The following is a 21,637-nucleotide window of genomic DNA, read 5'->3' as shown; positions in this document are numbered from 1 at the left end:
TTACAGATATGTGCTCTCACAAAAGGCTCTCCAACTTATGCAGTTCACTTCCTCTTCTTAGGGCATATGCAGCCAGCAAAGAGTCGCATGCCACGTTGGTGTTTCATAACCTCTTGGGTGAGATTGACCAGCAGTATAGCCGATTCCTGCAAGAGTCCAATGTCCTCTATCAGCACAACCTGCGAAGAATCAAGCAGTTCCTGCAGGTGCGATGGGAAACAGTGGGAGACGCTGGCCCCACAGAGTGGAGTGCTGGTGTTTCTTCCCTGAAGTGTTTCTTTCCTCATTTGGCTAAATGCCAAAAGCCTGTCTTGTACTCTAAATCAAAGGAAGAGTAATGAGCTCCTCAATTCCCTGTACACTGGCCCCTGGGCACCATTACCAGAAATACCCTTCTTATATTACAGTTGAAGCAATAAGCAAGGGCTTAATGTTGTTCTGTTATACATGACTCTCAGTTCTAAATGTTAAAAGTTTAGCTATCAGTTGGACACTCGTGGGTAAAGTCAACCACTTCCTATAAAAGCAGATGACAAATCGTTTCAGGATGGACTCACACTTCTGCCTTCTGCCATCTCAGAGGCCACATTCTCCTCCCTTCCTTTCCCTACGGATTTCCATCTGATGCTGAAAGATGCTGAAGCCTTTGGTCTGTTGTTTCATGGAGGCTCTGAGGAAGTGACTTTTAAAGTTAGCCAAGTTCACTCCACACCTCCTTAGTTGGCCATAGCTTTCCACTCTTTTGGTCTCACAGAGCAGGTATCTTGAGAAGCCAATGGAAATTGCCCGGATTGTGGCCCGATGCCTGTGGGAAGAGTCTCGCCTTCTCCAGACAGCAGCTACAGCAGCTCAGGTGAGACTGAGAAGAAGCAAAGTGGGGAGCAGGGGACTATGAATAAGTGGAACAGAAGCGGTTTCATACTGCTGAAGAGGAAGGGATCACTGGACTAGATCAAAGCCCTTAAACATACATTGAAAATGACCAAAAACTTCATACAGTCTCCAGTTCACACTCTAATCAACAAAGGATGAACTTGAGCTCAGATCCCCTGCCTCTTCCTGAGTCCTGGGAGCTGAAGTGCTCATGCCACATCCTATACATGAGATGCTGGGACAGAACCAGGGCTCTGTGCTGGGTAGACACACATTCGGAGCCATAGTCCCAGCCCAAGACTTTTGTTGTTGTTGTGTAAGGCCCTTGTTATGCACAACTGACCTCCTGTTTGGGATAATCTTCCTGCCTCTGCCACCCAAGTGCTAGGGCTGTGTTGATGCTATCACACTTTCCATATACCCTTGTATTCATTTTGGCTTTTGAGACAGAATCACAGTCTGTTGCCCATGCTGCCTAGAACTCTGTGTGGGCTGAGCTGTTTCAAACCCACACCAGTGCCCTGCTTCAGTCTCTAGTCATTGAGATTTAGGCATAAACCACCAGGCTTGGCTTCCTTTTTGAGACAGGGTCTCAATACATCTCCCAGTATAGTAAACTCTAGATCCTTCTGCCTTAGCCTCCATGTGAGCCACCATGCCTGGTCTACAGGGACTTCTCAGAACCTGACCCCCAAATTAGAACTTGGCAGTTGGCAAAGCACACCTCCCTAGCAATTCGTATGGCGCTTGAGAGGCCCTAGACGTCTGCTTGCCAAACAGAGGTTGATTTTAGGGGTGAAGCCTTCATTCTTGCACTAGGCAAGTTTAGAAGATAGGAGAGGGAGAGGCACAGCTTTGGGACTGGACCCTGTGAAGGTCTGTCTGTGATACTTCTGTGTCTTATTAGTCAAGGTTGCTCCCATAATGGAGAAAAATGTAGCAGCTAGGTTGTTTTTCCAAGTCTTCTGAGAGGTTTGTTATCTACAGCTTGGGTATCCACAAGAAGTGGAAAGAATGTCTCTAAAATTGATCTGTTCAGACCTGCTTTGGAAACTTTTGGTCATGATGGAGAGAACAGAGCAGAAGTGAGAGATCATAGAAGCAAAGGGCCGGGCAGGAAAGCAGACCTGGGTTCAAGTTCCAGCACCCAAAAGGTGGCTCACAACCATCTATAACTCCAGTGTCAGAGAATCCAATATCTACTTAGGCACCAGGCACGCATGGGATGCATGTACACACATGCTGGCAAAACAGCTATACACATAAAATAAGTAAATAAGCCTAAAAAATAGAAAACAAAGTAAAAAGTAAAAAGCCAGGCTGGAGAGATGGCTCAGCAGTTAAGGGCACTGACTGCTCTTCCAGAGGTCCTGAGTTCAAATCCCAACAACCACATGGTGGCTCACAACCGTCTGTAATATGGGATCTGATGCCCTCTTCTGGTGTGTCTGAAGACAGCTACAGTGTATTCATATACCTAAAATGAAATCTTTAAAAAATCACAGACTACATAGCATAGACTATGTACACACTACACAGAATTATGAACAATTACTTAAAAAAAAAAAAGTAAAAAGCTAACAATTGGAACCTGACTTGAGCCCGTGACAAATGTGATGGGTGTGTGCAACTAGTGTGTAGGCCCAGGGTGTGAGCATTTTTAGCTTGGAAAACTTGATGGATAACACCTCTCCTTACCACATTCTTCAAGATGGCTGTCATTATCCTTGGGCTGCTGTCGAGCCATCTTGTTTGAGCTTCTGCTTGTCTTTTCTGTCATCACATGTCTGTTTCTGCTTCCTGAAAAGCCCATCATTTTAGTTTTGACTAAATGACCCCTTAAGGCATCAGCCTCTCCTTGGCAAGTACAATTTTGAAATTCCTTGGGAAATGTTTTTTCATGAAAATATATTGTACTCTGCCGTCATCGGTTCTTAATTTATTTTTAATATTCTTTCAGCGCTGGGGTCAAGCCTGGGCCTCACTTATTTAGGCAGAATCTCCAGTACTGAGCCACACCCCAGCTTCTTTCTAGATTTTTTTTTTTTTTTTTTTTGACAGTTTACCCTTGGGCTGCTTGAAGGGTGAGACATCTTAGTTCAACATGTGGGCTCTTGGTTTAATGTAGAAAATGGGTTTGCAGTGCTTCCTGTTGGTAAAAAGCCAGTGACATAGATTGAACAGTGTGAAGAACAATGAGATTTCCCAGCATCCTTCCCTTTTCATCACTGACAGGTACTAGCAGGTACTAGGGTGGAATGGAGATCAGACGAGGTTTCCACAAATTCATGTGCTTTTTTTTTTTTTTTTTTTTTTTTTTTTTTTGCAGCAAGGGGGTCAGGCCAACCACCCAACCGCTGCCGTAGTAACAGAGAAGCAGCAGATGCTGGAGCAGCATCTTCAGGATGTCCGGAAGCGTGTTCAGGTATCAGGCTTCACCCAGGGAGCTGTGCTTGGGCTGCAGTGTGGTCCTGCGTGCACACTTTCATTATGTTCAAAACTTTCTTTTCCCTTTCCCAAAGGTAACCTATGTTTTACTTCTGTTTTTGGTTTGTTTGCTTGTTTTAAACAGGATCTAGAACAGAAAATGAAAGTGGTAGAGAATCTCCAGGATGACTTTGATTTCAACTATAAAACCCTCAAGAGTCAAGGAGGCAAGTGAGGGGTAGAGCGGTAGAGATGTTAAAGTCTGTAGAAGGCTAACCTGGTGTCGCTGAGTTTCAGGACCTGCCTTCATTCATGGGACTTCATGGTGGGAGGGGGAGTTTCTGGCCCTTCATGGGACAACCTTTGGATTTTTTGTTTTTAAGATGGAACTCGACCATGTAGTTCAGGCTGGCCATGAGCCTGCTACCCTCTTACCACCGCTCCCTGAGTAGCAGGGACTGCAGGTGCACACAGAACGTAGAGCCTCCTTGAGAAGGCTGTGAGGATCCCCTCTGCTTAAGGAGTATTTCCTCCTCCCATCAGACATGCAGGATCTGAATGGAAACAACCAGTCTGTGACCAGACAGAAGATGCAGCAGCTGGAACAGATGCTCACGGCCCTGGACCAGATGCGGAGAGTAAGCAGTCTGGATGCTTCCTGAGCATCACACACCTGTCGTGGGAAGATTTGACAGTTTCTGATGGGTTCCTTCTCTAGAACTGACTATCGACTGTGGTTAGACATAGTTTGGGGAAATGTATTCTGACTTTGTTTTGGTTTCCAAACAGAGCATTGTGAGTGAGCTAGCAGGACTCTTGTCAGCAATGGAGTACGTGCAGAAGACACTGACCGACGAAGAGCTGGCTGACTGGAAGAGGCGGCAGCAGATAGCGTGCATTGGAGGCCCTCCCAACATCTGCCTGGACCGTCTGGAAAACTGGTGAGAGCTGGAGAAAGGATTGTCTTTCTTCAGTGGCGGGCCTGCCGAGGGAGGGCTGCTCCCTTGATGTGCTGTTGTTTTTCCTTCCTAGTGCTGGGTGGGTGTGTGGCAGACAAGTGTGCTAGAGCCAAGGTATTGCACTCCAAGCACTGAGCATTAGTGCTAAGATGGGCACCTCTTTTCTGTGAGAAAGAATCTCTCTGAGTTTCATAGGCTGGCCTTATACCCACTGTATAGCCCAGGCTGACCTTGAATTTGCAATCCTCCTGCCTCATTTTCCCAAATATCTGAGATTACAGGCATGTATCACCATGCCTGCCTTAAAGTGTCCCCCTTTTTAAAAAAAAAACTTATTTATTTTATAAAATATTATAGCTCACAAAATTTGTTACATAATAACATATGATGACTACACAGTTTTTTTCTCCCCCCCCCCCCCCAAGGGCTGAGGCTTCCACATTTTGGCCTTCTCTCTTGAGCTTCATATGGTCTAAAGGTTGTTTCTTGGGTATTCAGAGCTTTCTAGGGCTAGTATAAGGTGGCCCCTTTTACACACAAGTTTAGTCCAAGAATTAAAACCATTACCCAATTTTAACTTTTTTTCTATGTCCTGGAACTTGTTCTATAGACCAAACTGGCTCAGACTCCTAGAAATTCTGCCTGCCTCTGCCTCCCTAGTGCTGGGATTAAAGGCCACCATTACCCAGCAGACAAGTTTTTAATTACAAAGATAAATAAAGCTTAGATCACTCATGTAAGGTATTTAAATTTAAATAATACTTTTCATTGTATTTAACACTAAATTCTCTATTTTCATTATTTTTAATAATCTAAAACAATATATGTTCTTTGCAAAGGGGGGAGTAGCTGAATATATAAAACTAATAAAATAAAAACATTAAAATCTAATCTTTCAGTAGTACTAGCAAGTCACCAGACTTTGTGACAATTATTCTGTAGACATCTGTTGTAAATATATATGTGATATGATTATACATGTGATGTCACTATTTATACATGTGATGTCATGAATATATATGTGATGTCATAACTATACATATGAAGCTAGAAATTCAGTTGCAGGTAGCAGCTTCCTGTCTCCTTCCTTCCTTTGTTGTGATAGGAAGGGTGCCTCAAGGTCCCTTTCTTCAGTCTCCTGAGTGCTGGGGTCACTAGGTCACAGAGGTGACTGGGAGCTTCCTTTCATTATGGCAGGATAACTTCATTAGCAGAGTCTCAACTTCAGACCCGCCAACAAATTAAGAAACTGGAAGAGCTGCAGCAGAAAGTGTCATACAAGGGGGATCCGATTGTGCAGCACCGGCCGATGCTGGAGGAGAGGATCGTGGATCTGTTCAGAAACTTAATGAAGAGGTAACTTTAAAAAGCTGCTGTTCATGAGGCTGGAGAGGTGGCTCAGTGGTTAAGAGCACTGACTACTCTTTCACAGGTCCTGAGTTCAAATCCCAATAACCACGTGGTGGCTCACAACCATCTGTCATGGAATCTGATGCCCTCTTCTGGTGTCTCACATACATAAAATAAATTAAAAAAAAAAAAAAAAAAAAAAAAAAAAGCAAGAAACAGGCAGAAGACTGGTCACCACAGCATCTGAGATGCCATCCTTTTTCCTTCCAGTGCCTTTGTGGTGGAGCGGCAGCCCTGCATGCCCATGCACCCGGACCGGCCCTTAGTCATCAAGACTGGTGTCCAGTTTACCACAAAAGTCAGGTGGGCCTGTCCTTACACTTTGGGTGAAGTTTAGATTGATGTACAGTCCTCTTCCTTGAGAATTTTAAGGGAAGGAAGGTTCAATGGTGCTGTAGCTGAGGAGCCCCATTGGGTGAGTGGTGAAGCCCACTCCTCACCTTGGATCAGAACAAGGGCGATATTTCTCATTAAGTGCTTTTTATTAGCTTCCTATAAGTCTCTTACAGTTTGATTCACGTTCTTAGGCATTTCAGCACTTTTTGGCTCAATGTTCAGCTTTAATAATCAAAGATGACTCTTCGTGGAAGTGGAATTTGGGTTTATAAATATAAATTTTTCTTCTTTTTGTCTAGACAGGGCTCTGTGTAGGCCTGGCTAGCCTGGAACTCTGTAGACAAGGCTGGCTTAACCTCAGAAATCCTCTGCCCCTGCCTCCCAGGTGCTGGAATTTGAGGTGTGGCCACAATGCCCAGCAGTAGATCTACTGATTAGGAATTGAAGTATTAGGGGTTTCTTCTTTTTTTTTTTTTTTTTTTTAAACAAGAGATCATGGTAAGGAGCCTAACTTTCCTTGACTATATGTTTTTAATAGGTTGCTGGTCAAATTTCCTGAGTTGAATTATCAGCTTAAAATTAAAGTGTGCATTGATAAGTAAGTATTCTTTATATCATTTTTTATTTAAAAGCAACTTTTAAATTTAGATATGCTTTGGTCATATACTTCCCTTCTCCCAAGTACATCCAGATTCTCTTCTCCTCTACCCACCCAACTTTAAGTTCTTCTCAAAACAAAAGAAAAACAACAAAAAAACCTAGAACCCTAATACAACAACAAAACCCCCAAAAATTTGGAAACAAAATGACACCCAAAAAGGATTAAAAACAGAACTAAAACAAATCACCAAACTGTAAATATAAGCCTGCACAACAAACTATTTGTTGGTCAACTGTCCGGCACAAGGGACCTGCGTGGAGTGGTTGAGAAAGCCAGTGCCATTCCATGAGTGAGAACTGCATTTCCAAAACTGCCAGTGATGGCCAGTTGGGACCCTGACTCTCTCCCATTATTTAGTGATTTAATTTAATCACCTTCATATATGTTTATGCTTTAGAAGGTTTCTACTGTACTCGATTCCCATGCTACCCCACAGATGCTCCATGATTTTTGCCGTCTCCAATTGTTCCCTTCCAATTTCAGACTCCTCATCCATCCATATATTCTATTTCTTTTCCTAATTAGCTCTATTTGTTTCTACTATAGTTTCTTCCCTCTGTGGTTCTATGGACTGTAAGCTTGGTTATCGTTGATTTAATAGCTAATATCCATATATAAGTGAGTACATGCACCATATTTGTCTTTCTGGGTCTGGGTTACCTCACTCAGGATTATTTTTTCCTAGTTCAATCTATTTGCCCACAACTTTTATGGTTTTATAATTTCTTTAATGGCTGAGTAATACTCTGTATGTAAATGTACCACACTTTCTTTCTCCATTCTTCTGTTGAGGGACATCTAGGTTGTTTCCAGTTTCTGGTTGGTATGTAGAGAACAGCAGTGAACGTGACTGAGCAAGTGTCTGTGTGGTAGGATGAAGCATCTTTTGGGTGTGTGTCCCAGAGTGGCATAACTGGATCTCAGGCAGATTGACTCCGTCTTCTGAGGAGCGGTCATACTCATTTCCATGGCTGGCTGGATGAGTTTGCACTCCCACCAGCAATATGCATGGTGGCTCTTACTCCACATCCTTGACGTGGCTCTTACTCCACATCCTCGACAGCATAAGCTGTGTTCATTTTAATATTCTGACAAGGGTAAGATGGGCTCTCAAAGTAGTTTGGATTTGCATTTCCCTGATGCCTACGGATATTGGACATTTTTTTTCTTAGCCACTTGGTTTCCTGTATTAAGAATTTTCTGTTTAGATCTGGACCCTATTTTTTTAATTGGGTTTTTATTTTCTTGATATCCACTTTCTTAAATTCTTCTTGGATATTTGCCCTCTATCAGATGTGTAGTTGGTAAAACAAAACAAAATGAAATTTTCTCATTCTGAAGGCTGCCAATAGCAAGTAACAATTCTTAAACCTAACTCTTATTTTCAAATGAGGGATGGAGAAGCAAGAACTTTGACAGACATTTGACTTTAGAGATGTCTCCATTCAGGGATCTTTTGTGAACAACTGTTCAAAAACCTTGCAAAACCTTACCAATTTGCCTCAAGCATTGGAAATAAAATAAAAAAAGCTTGAGTATACACAGCTCAGTGTTGCATACTCACCTAACATACACAGGCCCTGAAAACAAAGATGTAAATAAGTAACACTTGCCATGTTCTATCACAGTTCAAAGAAGTAAAGATAACAAGATAATTTAGTTTTCTAGTGTTGTGAGTGTGTAAGGCTATCCTTGAATTCACAGGGATCCACCTGCATCTGCCTCCCCAGTGCTAGAATTAAAGGTATTTGCCACAATGCCTGCCTAAGAACTTGTAAAATAGTATTCTGAAATAAGATAAAGACAGAAATACCATAATATAAAAAGATGGCCTAGTCAGAGACAGACGCAGCGGTGGTCATATGGGGATAGCGTTTCCAGCTGTGTCGTGGGAGGTGTTGTCAGTTTTCGGTAACAACACCTTTATGGAAAACCCAGCGTGGCTCAGATAATAAGGAAGTTCACAACCTGTGTAACTGGAAATGCAGCTGGGGCAAGTACCTAAGGACGAGGTCAGTGACTCACAGGTGTCTTCAGGAACCCAGGGTCTTCTGTGCCATCCTTACCGTGTCACCTGTAGACGGGTTCCCTTCCAGGCTGTTCCATGGCTGTGGACAGAAGAGCAGCCTAGGATATTGCTTCCTTGGTCTGATTGAGACCAGCCGAGAGCAGGCCTTCAATCCCAGCACCCTTGAGGCAGAAGCAGGTGCTCTGAGTTCAGGTGTACAGAGCAAGTAGCAGGACAGCCAGGAGGGCTGCACACAGAGCTCTGCCTCAGAAAGCCGACAAGACAAGGCAGACCCCATCTTCACTTCCTCTGTCTGATGAATGTGGTGATCAGGGTTCCCTTGCTCAGCAGAATGGAGGTTTCCTTAGGAAGGGAAAGAGGCTGTGGAGCAGGCACCCGGCTAAGGCTGCTGCTTAAGAACATGCAGAGTTTTGTTTCACACCTAAAATGTAACTGAACATATTAAAGCATTTTCCATCAGAGGATGTTAGCAGGCAGTCAGAGTAGGCTCTGGAGAGAAAGAGCGTCTATATAATCTGTTTCATTGACGTCTGTCTGTGTTCTCTACAGAGACTCTGGGGATGTTGCTGCCCTCAGAGGGTGAGTTCAGCCGCCTTTTGCTCTCTTTCATCCAGCTTTATCCTCTGGCTACTCAGCACTCACTCATGCGTTGGTTTTTCTCCCCATGATTCAGGTCTCGGAAATTTAACATTCTGGGCACAAACACAAAAGTGATGAACATGGAGGAGTCCAACAACGGCAGCCTGTCTGCAGAGTTCAAGCACCTGGTCGGTCGTCCGAGGGGGAGGGGGGTCCCGGGAGGAGGGCTCGGTCCCCACACAGGACAAGTGGTGGAGGGGGAGCCTGCTATAGCCTCAAGTGACACTTGCCTTCTTTTTCCTTCTTTCAGACCCTAAGGGAGCAGAGATGTGGGAATGGAGGCCGTGCCAACTGTGATGTAAGTTTTGTTCAGGCTAAAAGCTAACTGCAGTGTTTTCTTCGAGGAAGACAGTCTCCCTCTCTCCCTCTCCTTTTCCTCTCCCTGCCTCTCCTCCAACCCAGAATTAAACCCACAATTTCAGCTGTTTGTCATTTAGAAAAGTTAGTCACCCTGAGCCAGTGTGACATGCTCGGAAGTCACAGGTACTGTGGAGTTTTCTGGTGCAGAGCATTTCCCTGAGTGTTGGGGAGCTGGCTCCTTTTCAGCAGTGGGAAGTCCCTTGCTGAGCTGTTTCTACACCCATTTGGTAGAAAAGTTTCCACATTGCCAGGGGCTTCCCAAAGTCCCTTGCCACCACCTGCCAGCTGGCTCCAGGTTCAGTGCCTGGTGAGACAAAAGGCATCAAGTTAGCAAGTCAGAGTTAACCACCGCAAAGGCCCCAGCACTCAGGAGTTTGAGTTATTCTGTAATTTAGCACACACATGTAAAAGAGCTGGAATTTCACTCTTGAGAATTCATTAGTGATTCAGACAGGTGGATGCAGTGCTTGACTGCTCATGGCACTGAAGGCTGTGACAGTCACTTTGGAAATGAGCACGCCCTGTAAACCAGCAGTTCCAGTCTTAGGAATTAACAGTAAAGAAAGTTTGCATAGGTGAACCAGGGACAGGTCACAGTCACAGCCATGGCTCACTCTCACACACAGATCATGATCATGAGTGTGATGTAAGTTCTACAGCTCTGAAAGAACTGAGACCTGCATGGAAACACAGACCCTGTCAGGCTGAGGGGGATCAGAAGCAGGGACAGTTCACCATGTGGCATACACACGCTTGGAGAACAACCATGAACGTGGTTAGGTGGGGCTGGGAAACAGCAGAGACATAAAGACTGCAAGAGAAGGGGAAATCCACCTGGGGAATATCAGTGGTAATGGCTTGTCCTTAAACTGGATGGTAGTGCTGGGCTGTAGCTCACTATTGGGGTACACATAGTATGCATGAGACCCTGAGTTTGCTCCCTAGTTTATATAACAGGAAGAGGCGAGAGAAAAGAAACCTAAGAAGCCTGCCTTCCTTACTCCTTCCAATTCTCCTTCCCTCCCTTCCCCCCTCCTTTCCCCCTCCCTGTCTCCCCTCCTCCTTCTCACCCTCCCTTCTTTCCTCTCTCTTCTTCCCTCCCCCTCCTCCCTCCCTTTCTCTCCTACTCCCTCCCTCCCTTCCTCCTCTGTTCCTCCCTCCTTCCCTCCCTCTTTCTTACCCTCCTACCTTTCCTTCCTTTCTATGTGTCTGTGTTTGTGTATGCCTGCACATGTGCTATGGTGTGAATGTGGAGGTCAAAGGACCACTTGCAGGATTGGTTTTTTCTTCCACCAGGTGGGTCCCAGGGATCAGGCTCAGGTTGGTGGGTAGCATATGCCCTTGCCCACTGAGCCATCTTGCTGGCCCCCAAATAAGGAAGTAAGCTGGGCAGCTTATCCTTGGATGTTCATTGCTTTGTTATTCTTTGTGCCGTGAATGTGTATTATAAAATATGATTATGTATTATGCAGTTATATTATAATAGAAGATCAGGCTGAGGATCATGTCCTTGAGGGTCTTTGTGTGGAAGAAAGGCAGAGTTGTGTCCCTGACAGTCTTTGCCGCCACCGTTTTAGTGTACTGAGACCTTATATGTCTTATATTTCTGTTGCTGGCTTGAGAACTCAGTGCTGTTCTCTGAAGAAGAGCTCTTGCTGTTGTTGTAGGCCTCCTTGATTGTGACTGAGGAGCTGCACCTGATCACCTTTGAGACTGAGGTGTACCACCAAGGCCTCAAGATCGACCTAGAGGTGAGGCCTTCACAGAGCCAGGCAGCTTACATTCCAGGCGTATGTACAGGGATGCCAGGACAAATTGCCTGCTGGGATGATGGCTGTCTGCCCAGCCTGGGTTTATTTCATTATCTATGAAAAGTCCCTCAGAGCCACCCCCTGCCCCAAGAGAAAAGTCTTGCTTGAGTATCTGTTATGAAAATCAGTATTAGTGATTGTTTAGAACCAATTTGATGAAGTTTGGGCAAGTGAGTCTTAGTAGCCACCATTTAGATTTTGTTTTCTAACCTGTTTGCTTGCTTGCTTTTTTTCTTCCTTTCTTCCTTTCTTCCTTTTTTCTTTCCTTTCTTTCTAAAAGATTTATTTATGTTTTGAGTATACACAGTCATTCTTCAGACACACCAGAAGAGGGCATCAGATGGTTGTGAGCCACCATGTAGTTGCTGGGATTTGAACTCAGGACCTGTGGAAGAATAGTCAATGCTCTTAACCACTGGGCCATCTCTCCAGCTCATTTTTCATCTTTCTTGATCTTAAGTTAGACCTAGAAAACCAGACATCCTTACGTTTGATTTTTAACACCTCAGTTTCATGGAACGATGAGATTGTATTTTGGAGATTGCCTTCCAGGTCTGTCTCTGGAGAGGCTAAGGGTTTGGGTTAGCCTTAGGGTTTGGGTCAGTGTTAGTTTTAGGGCCTGACTTTGAACAAGTTAAATTTTCTAAGTCGCTGATTATGTTCAGAGGTCAGACCTGATGCAGGCTGGTCTTTCTCCTTTTGGTGTTCTCGCTTCTACCTGCACATGGCATCAGGGAGGCCGTGGTGTGGTTTTTAATTCTAACCTATTGAGATACAGGTGACAAGGGTTGGGAGTTGTGAGAGCCCATGTGTCTCACTAAATCATTCCCCTCCTGTCCCCATACACTACAGACCCACTCCTTGCCAGTTGTGGTGATCTCCAACATCTGTCAGATGCCAAATGCTTGGGCATCAATCCTATGGTATAACATGCTGACCAATAACCCCAAGGTGAGTGTCCTGCCCCCACACCCTCTCTGAAATCCCTGAACCTTGCAGCTTCTCTGCCCTGGCGCAAGTTGTCAGCTTTGTTTGCTCACCCAAGTGGACAAATGTGTTCTTCTTAATAGAACGTGAACTTCTTCACTAAGCCTCCGATTGGAACCTGGGACCAAGTGGCCGAGGTGCTCAGCTGGCAGTTCTCGTCCACCACAAAGCGAGGGCTGAGCATCGAGCAGCTGACCACGCTGGCTGAGAAGCTCTTAGGTGGGAGCTTCACACAAGTGTCAGACATGTCTGACCGGGGCGGGGTGGTCATTCTGCTTGTGTTTCCCAGGGTCAGCCTGGGACATTATGTCAGGGCCAGGTTGGGAAGTTGGGATATAGCCTGGTGTTTCTTTTTTTTTTTTTAGGACACTTGGAGGAGGGTGGGGCTCCCCCCCCCCCCCCCCATCAAAGGCACTGTGCTCTTATCTAGGGAGATATTTTGTGTGTTTAAAGACAGTTAAAAACTTGACATTTCTTGCCCATTTCTTTAGGAAGCCATAGGCACAAGTTTAAATTTTTTCTTCCTTTAAAAAAAAAAAAAAATCTGGACTGAAAGTAGCATACAGCCTTGTGACCCCAGCTGTCATCCTGGTCACTGTGTTGCCAGTGCTCAGACCACACAAGGCAAGGACGAGCAGGGGTCCAACAGGACATTGGGGTTGGCTGTGCATGGGCATGTTTGTGCACACATGCACCTACAACCTGGTACCCTGCAAGTACATGAAAGCAAATACATAACCGATATTTGAAATTCTGCTTAAGAAATAACTTTGATCAAGGCTGAAATTCTGGGTTTGTTTTTGTTTTTGTTTTGTTTTTTTCTCTTCTAGGGCCTGGTGTGAACTACTCAGGGTGTCAGATCACATGGGCTAAATTTTGCAAAGTAAGCGATCTTGTCGATTCCTTCTGTTAGGAGGCTTATTTGTAAGGTGGTTGGGGGGCGGTACGAATCCTCAAAGCCCAGGACCCCCTTTCCAGGAGCTGCTGAGGATAGAGGAACCTGAGGGAATCGGCAGTGGAGTAAGGAGTCTCTGGCAGGAAAGGCCTGGGATGAATGGTGGTGGACTTGGCTTTCCCATTATTCTTTCCCCAGGAAAACATGGCCGGCAAGGGCTTCTCCTTCTGGGTCTGGCTAGACAATATCATCGACCTTGTGAAAAAGTATATCTTGGCCCTTTGGAATGAAGGGTAAGGTTGAACTCTGCTGTAAGGCACTGTGTAACCAAGTCACCTGCTTCCAGCAAGCTTATGATTGCTTATCCTTGGCTGCAGGTACATCATGGGTTTCATCAGCAAGGAGCGGGAGCGGGCCATCCTAAGTACAAAGCCCCCAGGCACCTTCTTGCTGCGGTTCAGCGAGAGCAGCAAAGAGGGAGGGGTCACTTTCACTTGGGTGGAAAAGGACATCAGTGGTAAGAACTGGCACCTGCTCCTCCTGCTGACTCACATGTGCCACCTGGTGGCCACTGGCAGCACCTGGCTGCTCCATGTGCTGTGTGCTACTGCCCCCTGGAGGGCACAGAGGGCCTGTGCCTCCTAAAGGGGTTTCCTGCCCGTTGGTTCTGTTCACTCATTTGGCTAATATTTGTGTAGAAAAGTGTGATTTAAATATTACTCCTGTGTTCCTTTCCTGCCTACCCCATTAATATATCTGAGGCAAGTGTTCTGCCTATGAGCCAGCTGGATCTCTAAAAACCAGCCTGAATATTGACAGTTTCAAGTTACTGGGTAGGACATTCAGAGTCTCCAGCACTAGACTAGTATAATCTCTCCTTCCCATGTTCCGTGACAGGCAAGACCCAGATTCAGTCTGTAGAACCATACACCAAACAGCAGCTGAACAACATGTCATTTGCTGAAATCATCATGGGCTATAAGATCATGGATGCTACCAACATCCTGGTATCTCCACTGGTCTACCTCTACCCCGACATTCCCAAGGAGGAGGCATTCGGAAAGTATTGTCGGCCTGAGAGCCAGGAGCACCCTGAAGCTGACCCAGGTAGTTGTTGACTTTCCATGGTTCTGCTTCCTTCTTAGGGAGAATGTCTCTGGGATAGAGACAAGGACATGACGGGGTATCTTGTGGGAGCAGGGGCTGGTGATTCCTTATGGAAAGGAGCAGTTTATTGGGTGGCTTGTTAGGGTGATGCAAGATTCAAGAGGAGAACAGGAAAAAAACAAAACAAAAACCAAAACAAAAAAAAAAAAAAACCAGAATCGGACTTCATTGGGAGCTTGAAGTCTGAAGATGAAAATGGCATTTCTCTCTCTCTGGCACACACACACACACACACACACCTTAAATCACTAGGAAGAGAAAATGAGGACAGGTCTCTCTGGTGCTTCTTACAGAGTGTATTCCAGAAGACCTGAGGCAGATTTGAGCCCAGCATGCTTTGCTGTCCTGAGTTAGCAGTGCCAGGAGTCTGAAGAAAGGCTTTTCTGGGGCAGCCTGGGGCAGAGCTGATGGCAGGGTTGGGGGTGTTGATACTCGGGAGATGACGACTGGAGGGAATGTGGACTTGGCATTTAGAATGTTGTACAGCTGCTGAAACAAGACACATTTACTCTGCTGGAGTGAGTGTGGCTGTAAGTCAGCATTTAATAACCATAGCAAATTACAGCTATGAAGTCTCAATGAAAATAATGTTGTGGTTGGGGGTCACCACAACATGAGGGACTGTATTAAAGGGTCGCGGTGTTAGGAAGGGTGAGAACCGATGGTATAAATTATACAAAAAAAGAAAAAAAAATTATGTTGTGTTAAGTCTGTAGTGTCTGGGGCTGTCCCCAGCATAGAGTCAGGGATGTCTGGTCTGAAGCCATTTCAAACTTGTTGGTTTGACTCTGCCTCTGCCCTCATGCTGGTGAGGAGTCTGGTTTTCTGTGGCCGTTGTTCATTGCACTGCAGCACTCTGAGTGTGAGCTGGCCTCCTTGCTCTGGCGTTTTTTCACACGACTGCTTTTTTTTTTTTTTGTTCACATAGCACCTGTGCACAGCTCCTCCTGCCTCTGTCCGCCATTCTTGGAGGAGTCGGGCTGGTTGACAGCTACTTTCCTTTCTCTTTGTTCGGGTGTTGAGTTCTCTTCTTCTGTGGAGGAGTTCAGCTCTCACTTCCTGTCTGTCCCTTATCTCTGCCTCCACCTTGCCTTCAGTTGGAAGATCTGTTTATCAGTCCCTCTCAAACTAGTCTTTGTTCTTTTCACAGAGGACTTTGAAGTCCAAGCGCTGATCCTTTTGACTAATTTTGCTTTCAAGACCCAGGCCCCTGGTCTGAGGCATCCACCTCCCTGTTGTATGCTGCCCAGAGACATTCCTCAGGGCAAGCCCTGGGCATGAGAAGGGAACCCACTGGGCTTGCCTGTGTGCAAGAGAGTGCACTAGGGTTCAGGGAGCCTGGTGAAGGAAGGGTAGGAGGTTCAAATGAACCCCGTAGGGAGGTGAGTCTGTGATGATCCCTTCCTCTGTCTCTGCTACAGGAGTATTATGATATACAAATCACCCAGAGCCTCTTCCTGGGTCTTCTTGTCTGCCAGGAGTCCATACCCTGTGTTCCTTTAGAGGTTTTGAGCAAGTTCATTCAAGCAGGAACAGACCGCTGATGTGTTCTATCTCCATTCTGTGTCCCACACTACTACCTGGAGTCAAAGTATATCTCTCAGCTCTCTTGACTATTGGAAAATAAAGTTCTTCTCTTCCCCTCTCGATAAGGAATTGTATATATATATATGTGGGGGGGGTGTCCTTGTTAGAGGACCTTGAGGATGGTGTCAGCTTTCTTCCACCATGAAGTCCCTGGGGACAGAACTCAGGTCATCAGGGTTGATGACAGACGACTTTAGCACTAAGCCATCTTCCTGCTTCTCTCTCTAGGTTGACAGTTCTCACCCTAGAGAACTTTTTGAGACCAGAGCAGTTGAATTTGTGGACAGCACAGTTGTCTCAGTAATTCCCTTGGTTTTGTGCTGAATTAACCTATTTCTTGGCACAGATGAGCTTAGATTTTCATCCAGGACCACTTTCCAGTGGCTTCTCCCAGGGGTTTGTCTTGCTGGATGCTTGTAAGCCCCAGTGCTACGTCTGCTTTTCTTAGCCTGTGCACAGAGCCCCAGGCCTGCTGAGTGCTTTGTTAACTGAACCCCCAGGGCTTCATGCCAGTGTCCCCAGGGCTTCCTGATTTTTTGGCCTAACATTTCAGCCCTCACATTTCCAACATAAACGGCAGGTGGAAGACAGCCAGCCCTGTCTCTCTCTCTCCCATCAAACACATGAGAGAGATGGAGCCTTGGCCAGGCTTCCTGGCTGTTGCACATGTACTTGGACCTGGTGTCCTGCCTTCCCAGTGCCTGGGATGTGATTTCCTGCTCGGAAGTGGCTTTGGAGCCTTCAGAACTAACCATCTTAAACATTCAGTCCTGTTGGTGTCTGGGCTGGTCACCAAACAGGAAAGTCAATTGACAAATATGACGAGGTCACAGAAGCCTCTAACACTACACAGAATGATTGACTGTTGAGGCAGGGTAGGGAAGGATGCATGAGAGTTGGTGGTAGGCTGGGTACAGGTATAGGTGGGGCAGGTGTCTCTGCAGAAGTCTTTGCAGCTCAGGAAATCCTATGAAAGAGACAGAACTTCAAACTGCAAGATTGGATGTCAAACCATGTCTGATGAAGGAGGGCAGCTCTGAGAGGGAGACTGCAGGGTCTTCTCAGTCTCTGTGTAAGGTTGGCTCAAGCCATCCGGGAGAGGCATGAGGATTATTCCTCTTGCATGTTCTCAAAGCAAGTCACAATCAGTTAAAGCCCGGGTTTCTTCTCCGCAGGTGCTGCTCCATACCTGAAGACCAAGTTCATCTGTGTGACACCGTAAGTGGCTGCCCTTCCCAGTTTCATATTCATTTCTAGTGTTCTCAGTTGTCCCCAGGAATAGGGAGGACATGGGGTGAGAGTTACCCGTGATGGGCTGGAAGCTCCTGAGCTTGTTTAGTGCTCAGAATGACCTTGTGTGTTTAAAAAGCTTGAGTTTTTATTTTTTCTGTTGGAGACCAGAGTTTGATGGCTTGTGTGTGTGTGTTTGTTCTTTTTTTTTCCCCCTCCATTGTGTCTTGTCAACCTGGCCCTTCCCACTCCTGCCGTCCCCCTTTCCTACAGAACGACCTGCAGCAATACCATTGACCTGCCGATGTCCCCCCGCACTTTAGATTCATTGATGCAGTTTGGAAATAACGGTGAAGGTGCTGAGCCCTCAGCAGGAGGGCAGTTTGGTGAGTGTTTGGAGGGTTAGGCCCAGTGATGCTTGCTTTACAGAGCCAGAGCCTGCCATCCACACTGGTAGAAATCTGCTTTAGAGCTGGATATAGGCCCAAGTCCCGAGGCAGAGGTAGAGGCAGACAGATCTGAGTTCCAAGGCCAGTCTGGTCTACAAAATGAGTTCAGGACAGCCAGGGCTCTATTACACAGAAAACTGGTCTTAAAAAACAAAACAAACAATAAAAAGTGGCTTTAGAGCTATATTCTGCTATGGAAATGAGCCTCACACATGTAATTTCCCAGTAGCCACAGTAAAAAGTGGCCAGAGACATTGATACTTTAGGTAAGCAGCACACTGTCACTTCATCTGAGAAGTCATGGAGCTGTCCTCCCCTATCTCGGCCTCCTCTACTGAGTCTTAAAATGTACTGGGTTTCATACCTTGAGTTAGGCTAGTCTCAGGCACTTAGTGGCTGTGTGTGGCTAAGGCTACCACATCCAGGGCAGCCTCAGACCCCTGAAATAGGGAGTGGGGGCTGAGGTGGAGACTGAGCTCTTCTGGAGGGCAAGGAAATCTGTAAGGGGCAGGAAATCTGGCTCTCTGATTTGTCCATGACTGAAGGAACAGGAGGAGACTGGCTAATAGTGTTTCCTGAGCCCTGTAGGCTTACAGAGAGGTGCGGGCTTGTGAGTTGGCTGTAGTCAGGGGGCTGAACTGGCATTCTCTGTGTGTCTGCAGAGTCGCTCACGTTTGACATGGATCTGACCTCGGAGTGTGCTACCTCCCCCATGTGAGGAGCTGAAACCGGAAGCTGCAGAGCTGTGACTGAGACGCCGGCCCCGTGCTCCACCCCTTAGGCAGCCAAACCCCAGATCATCTGAAACTCCTAATTTTGTGGTTCCAGAATTTTTTTTTTCCTAATCTCCTACTTCTGCTATCTTTGGGCAATCTGGGCACTTTTTAAAATAGAGAAACAAGTGAGTGTGGGTGCTGTGCTTTTGTGTAAAGAGGAGAGTACCTCTGAGTCCGTGATGGGGTGTGAAAGCAGGAGGCTGGAGGGAGCATAAGGAAACACCTGTGTTCTGTCTGCCTGCCCTCCTCTCTCAGCAGCTCCTGGTTTATTGTTAGACAAGTGCCTCCTGGTGCCCATGGCATTCTGCTGCCCCTTTCTGTGAGCTGACACCCCAGGCTGGGGATTCCGGCTCTGCACTTTCTACCTTGCTAATGTCCACATAGGAGCTAGGACTAAGCCCATAGGTTTCTCTTTAAATTAAATATATATATATATATATACATATATATATATATAAAGAATTAAAGGGCAAAACACATTGAAACAGCAACAGCATAGTCTTTCCATATCAAAGAAAACCCAGTAAACAGCCTCTTCGGTGCTTTAAGCTGTCTTCAGGCTGATCATCGATATAAACCCTGAAATGGTTTCAGATCAAATCTGTAAAAGACATGAGAACTGTGGCTTGGCCTCTGGTTCAGACACAAAGGTTAGAACCTAGATATTCCAGACTCTCTTCACGAACTAGGTTTTGTTTACCCAGCATGCTTGTCTGTTGGAGAGGTAAAGTAGGCCAAGGGCACTGGAAAACCTTTGTCATACCCCCATCCCCAACCCAGACTTGGGACCCCTGTTTCAGGGTCACCCTGCCCTGTGGGTGCCTTACTGGGCCGAGGGTCAACCTGGCTTCCTTTCCCACTTGATCTTGCTAGTGGTATGTCTCCTTCCCACGTCCAAAGGCCCCTTGTCTGCTTACATTGGGAATCCCTGCCTCAGGACCTTGTGTCGAGAGGGACTGCCTTACAGGTTTGAACTTGACTCAGACTACAGGTCCTCAGCAAAGCTCAGGGAGTATAGTCCTTATTCTATGTGCTTGGTTCCCAGGGGTTCCTGTAGCTACAGGACAAAGCTGACTGATAAAATCCAGGTCTGCTCTTCATATGAGCAGCATACTCCTTCCCTGAGACTGGTGATTGCATGCTCCCCACTGGGGCTCCCAGGTGAAGTGGAGCAGAGTGCCTGCACCTACTGTGGCCTTCATGTCACCTGCTTGCCTCAGTCACTCAGCATACTTGAACACTGGTTCAAGGCAATCCTCCCCTGACACGGGCGTGGCTAGATTCAGTGACTCAAAGCCACCTCGCTCAGCTGATCACTGTCTGTGGAATTGTTTCCCTCCAGTTAATTAACAGGTTTCTGAATTAAGGGCAGTGAGGACATTGTCTCCAAGACAACGTGCTTGCCTTGACCACCCGGCCTTCTGCTCTCCCTTCCCCAGTGACATTCTTTAGTTACATAATAAGCTGAACTCACACTGAATGGGTGAATAGGAAGGCAAGGCTTGGGCATGTTGATGGTTTCCAATCCTGGGGACCCAGGAACAAGGTGAGGGCTTCTCTGGGGCAGGTATTGTACCTCAGGGGCTCTGGGAAGTCTGTATCTGGGTTAACTACCCCCCACAGTGAGTCCTCGGAACTGCCCACCTCCCTCCCCTTGGCCCCACCTGTCCCAGCCTCACCCAGTCATGCCTGCGGGTTGCTTAGCCTCCAGTACAGCGGCTTCTATTCTGTCCTGCCCACTGCACTCAGATTCCAATGTATACTTTTCAGTGTAAAAATTTATATTATTGTGGGGTTTTGTTGTTGTTTTTGTATATTGCTGTAACTACTTTAACTTCCAGAAATAAAGATTATATAGCAACTGTGTGGCAATGGGGGCTGCCTGGCTGGTGGGACCACCTTTGCTGAGCTGGCGCTTGGAAGAGACCTTGGTGGAGCTGGGCTAGGAACACGTGAGAATCAGGAGGGGGAATGGCAGCCCAGCCAGGTTGAGGTTCTGTTTGCTTCTCATTCCTGAGGTGATGCAGCCTCCCCCCATCTTACATCAGCTATCCTCCAGAGAGGGTGACCCAGGAGCCAGGGGTCATAGTCCAGTGGCTGGAAAGTGTCAGAGTGGCCTCCTCCCTCTGCCCTCCCAAAGCTGCTGTGTTTGTTCTGGAGTCAGATAAGCTCCCTAATGGAGGGTGGGAGGGCTGGGGTGTAGACCAAGGCCTCTCCTTCCACAGTTGGCCCATTATCACTTTCTTTACAGTTCCATCAGTGGGGACAACTTGCCGACACTTCCCTGGCTGGTGGCTGCAGGGCCCCTGGGCAGTCAGTAATGATAATTTAGGAAAGGCCACAGACAAGGTGCCTGCTCTTAGCATCTCCCCACCTACTCCACTCCCTACTCAGTACCTTGGAGCCCAGCCCAGCTCTGGGTGCCTCTGTGAGAGATACCAGCTCTTCCCCTGCAGAGATGGAAGCAGAGATCAGTGTTTAACAAGGCTGAGGCGGGGGGCAGGGGGGCCGGTCCCTGGGCCTCCCTGGGACAGGCTGTGGCCTGAACTCCTGCCCCTAACCATGCTCTGAGGTAACATGTCTTACAGCTCCTTGTACCTCAACCCTCAGGAGTGTGTTCCTAAGTCTAAGGCCCCAACCCGAGGTCCTGGACTAATTGTGCCTATGTGCCAGAGGTCCACCTAGGGCAAATCGGGCTTCTCTGTCCTTACCAGCTTCCTTTGCTCTCTCAGTCTATGGCAGCAGTTGGCTGGTGTCACCTGCTAGGCTCTGGGAAGAGGCTAAGGGGATGAAGGACTATTGTCTAGGCTCTCTACTGCCCCTGGCCACAGGAAGGTTAGCAGGCACTCTGGCAGTGGCCCCACTGATTGCTTAGGGGGCAGCTGGGGAGGGGTAGCCTGGATCTACAGCTTCGCTCTCCCTACCCAGACCCCTCCCTCAGTTATTGTATCTTCTTTCCCCAAACCCTTAAGCCCCTGCTTTCCTTAACATACAGCCCCCCCCCACACACACACACACAATTCTTTAGCTTTCTGACATTG

At 46.7% G+C, this 21,637-nt stretch overlaps 1 protein-coding gene across 2 annotated transcripts in view; it reads left to right on the top strand.

Annotated features, from left to right (window-relative positions):
* The window catches only part of STAT3 (signal transducer and activator of transcription 3), a 50,005-nt gene extending 29,574 nt beyond the window's left edge, over positions 1-20,431 (top strand). The window contains exons 3-24 of one of the 2 annotated variants that reach the window (XM_080923354.1): positions 62-206; positions 755-853; positions 3,203-3,298; positions 3,446-3,527; positions 3,844-3,938; positions 4,090-4,241; positions 5,457-5,615; positions 5,880-5,972; positions 6,544-6,603; positions 9,245-9,274; positions 9,369-9,462; positions 9,585-9,632; positions 11,362-11,445; positions 12,358-12,456; positions 12,576-12,711; positions 13,323-13,375; positions 13,586-13,680; positions 13,765-13,904; positions 14,285-14,494; positions 17,317-17,359; positions 17,645-17,757; positions 18,483-20,431. In XM_080923354.1, coding sequence (XP_080779480.1) covers positions 62-206; positions 755-853; positions 3,203-3,298; positions 3,446-3,527; positions 3,844-3,938; positions 4,090-4,241; positions 5,457-5,615; positions 5,880-5,972; positions 6,544-6,603; positions 9,245-9,274; positions 9,369-9,462; positions 9,585-9,632; positions 11,362-11,445; positions 12,358-12,456; positions 12,576-12,711; positions 13,323-13,375; positions 13,586-13,680; positions 13,765-13,904; positions 14,285-14,494; positions 17,317-17,359; positions 17,645-17,757; positions 18,483-18,538 — 2,182 coding nt within the window. In that variant the 3' untranslated portion in view covers positions 18,539-20,431. Of the gene's footprint in view, positions 1-61; positions 207-754; positions 854-3,202; positions 3,299-3,445; positions 3,528-3,843; positions 3,939-4,089; positions 4,242-5,456; positions 5,616-5,879; positions 5,973-6,543; positions 6,604-9,244; positions 9,275-9,368; positions 9,463-9,584; positions 9,633-11,361; positions 11,446-12,357; positions 12,457-12,575; positions 12,712-13,322; positions 13,376-13,585; positions 13,681-13,764; positions 13,905-14,284; positions 14,498-17,316; positions 17,360-17,644; positions 17,758-18,482 lie in introns of both variants that reach the window. The other variant, XM_080923353.1, reaches the window with a different exon arrangement.
* The last annotated feature ends 1,206 nt before the right edge of the window (positions 20,432-21,637 follow it).

The sequence above is a fragment of the Micromys minutus genome (assembly GCF_963924665.1).
Source record: "Micromys minutus genome assembly, chromosome: 10".
In the NCBI taxonomy this organism is placed as follows: domain Eukaryota; kingdom Metazoa; phylum Chordata; class Mammalia; order Rodentia; family Muridae; genus Micromys; species Micromys minutus.
This window is presented reverse-complemented; position numbering and strand designations above follow the sequence as displayed.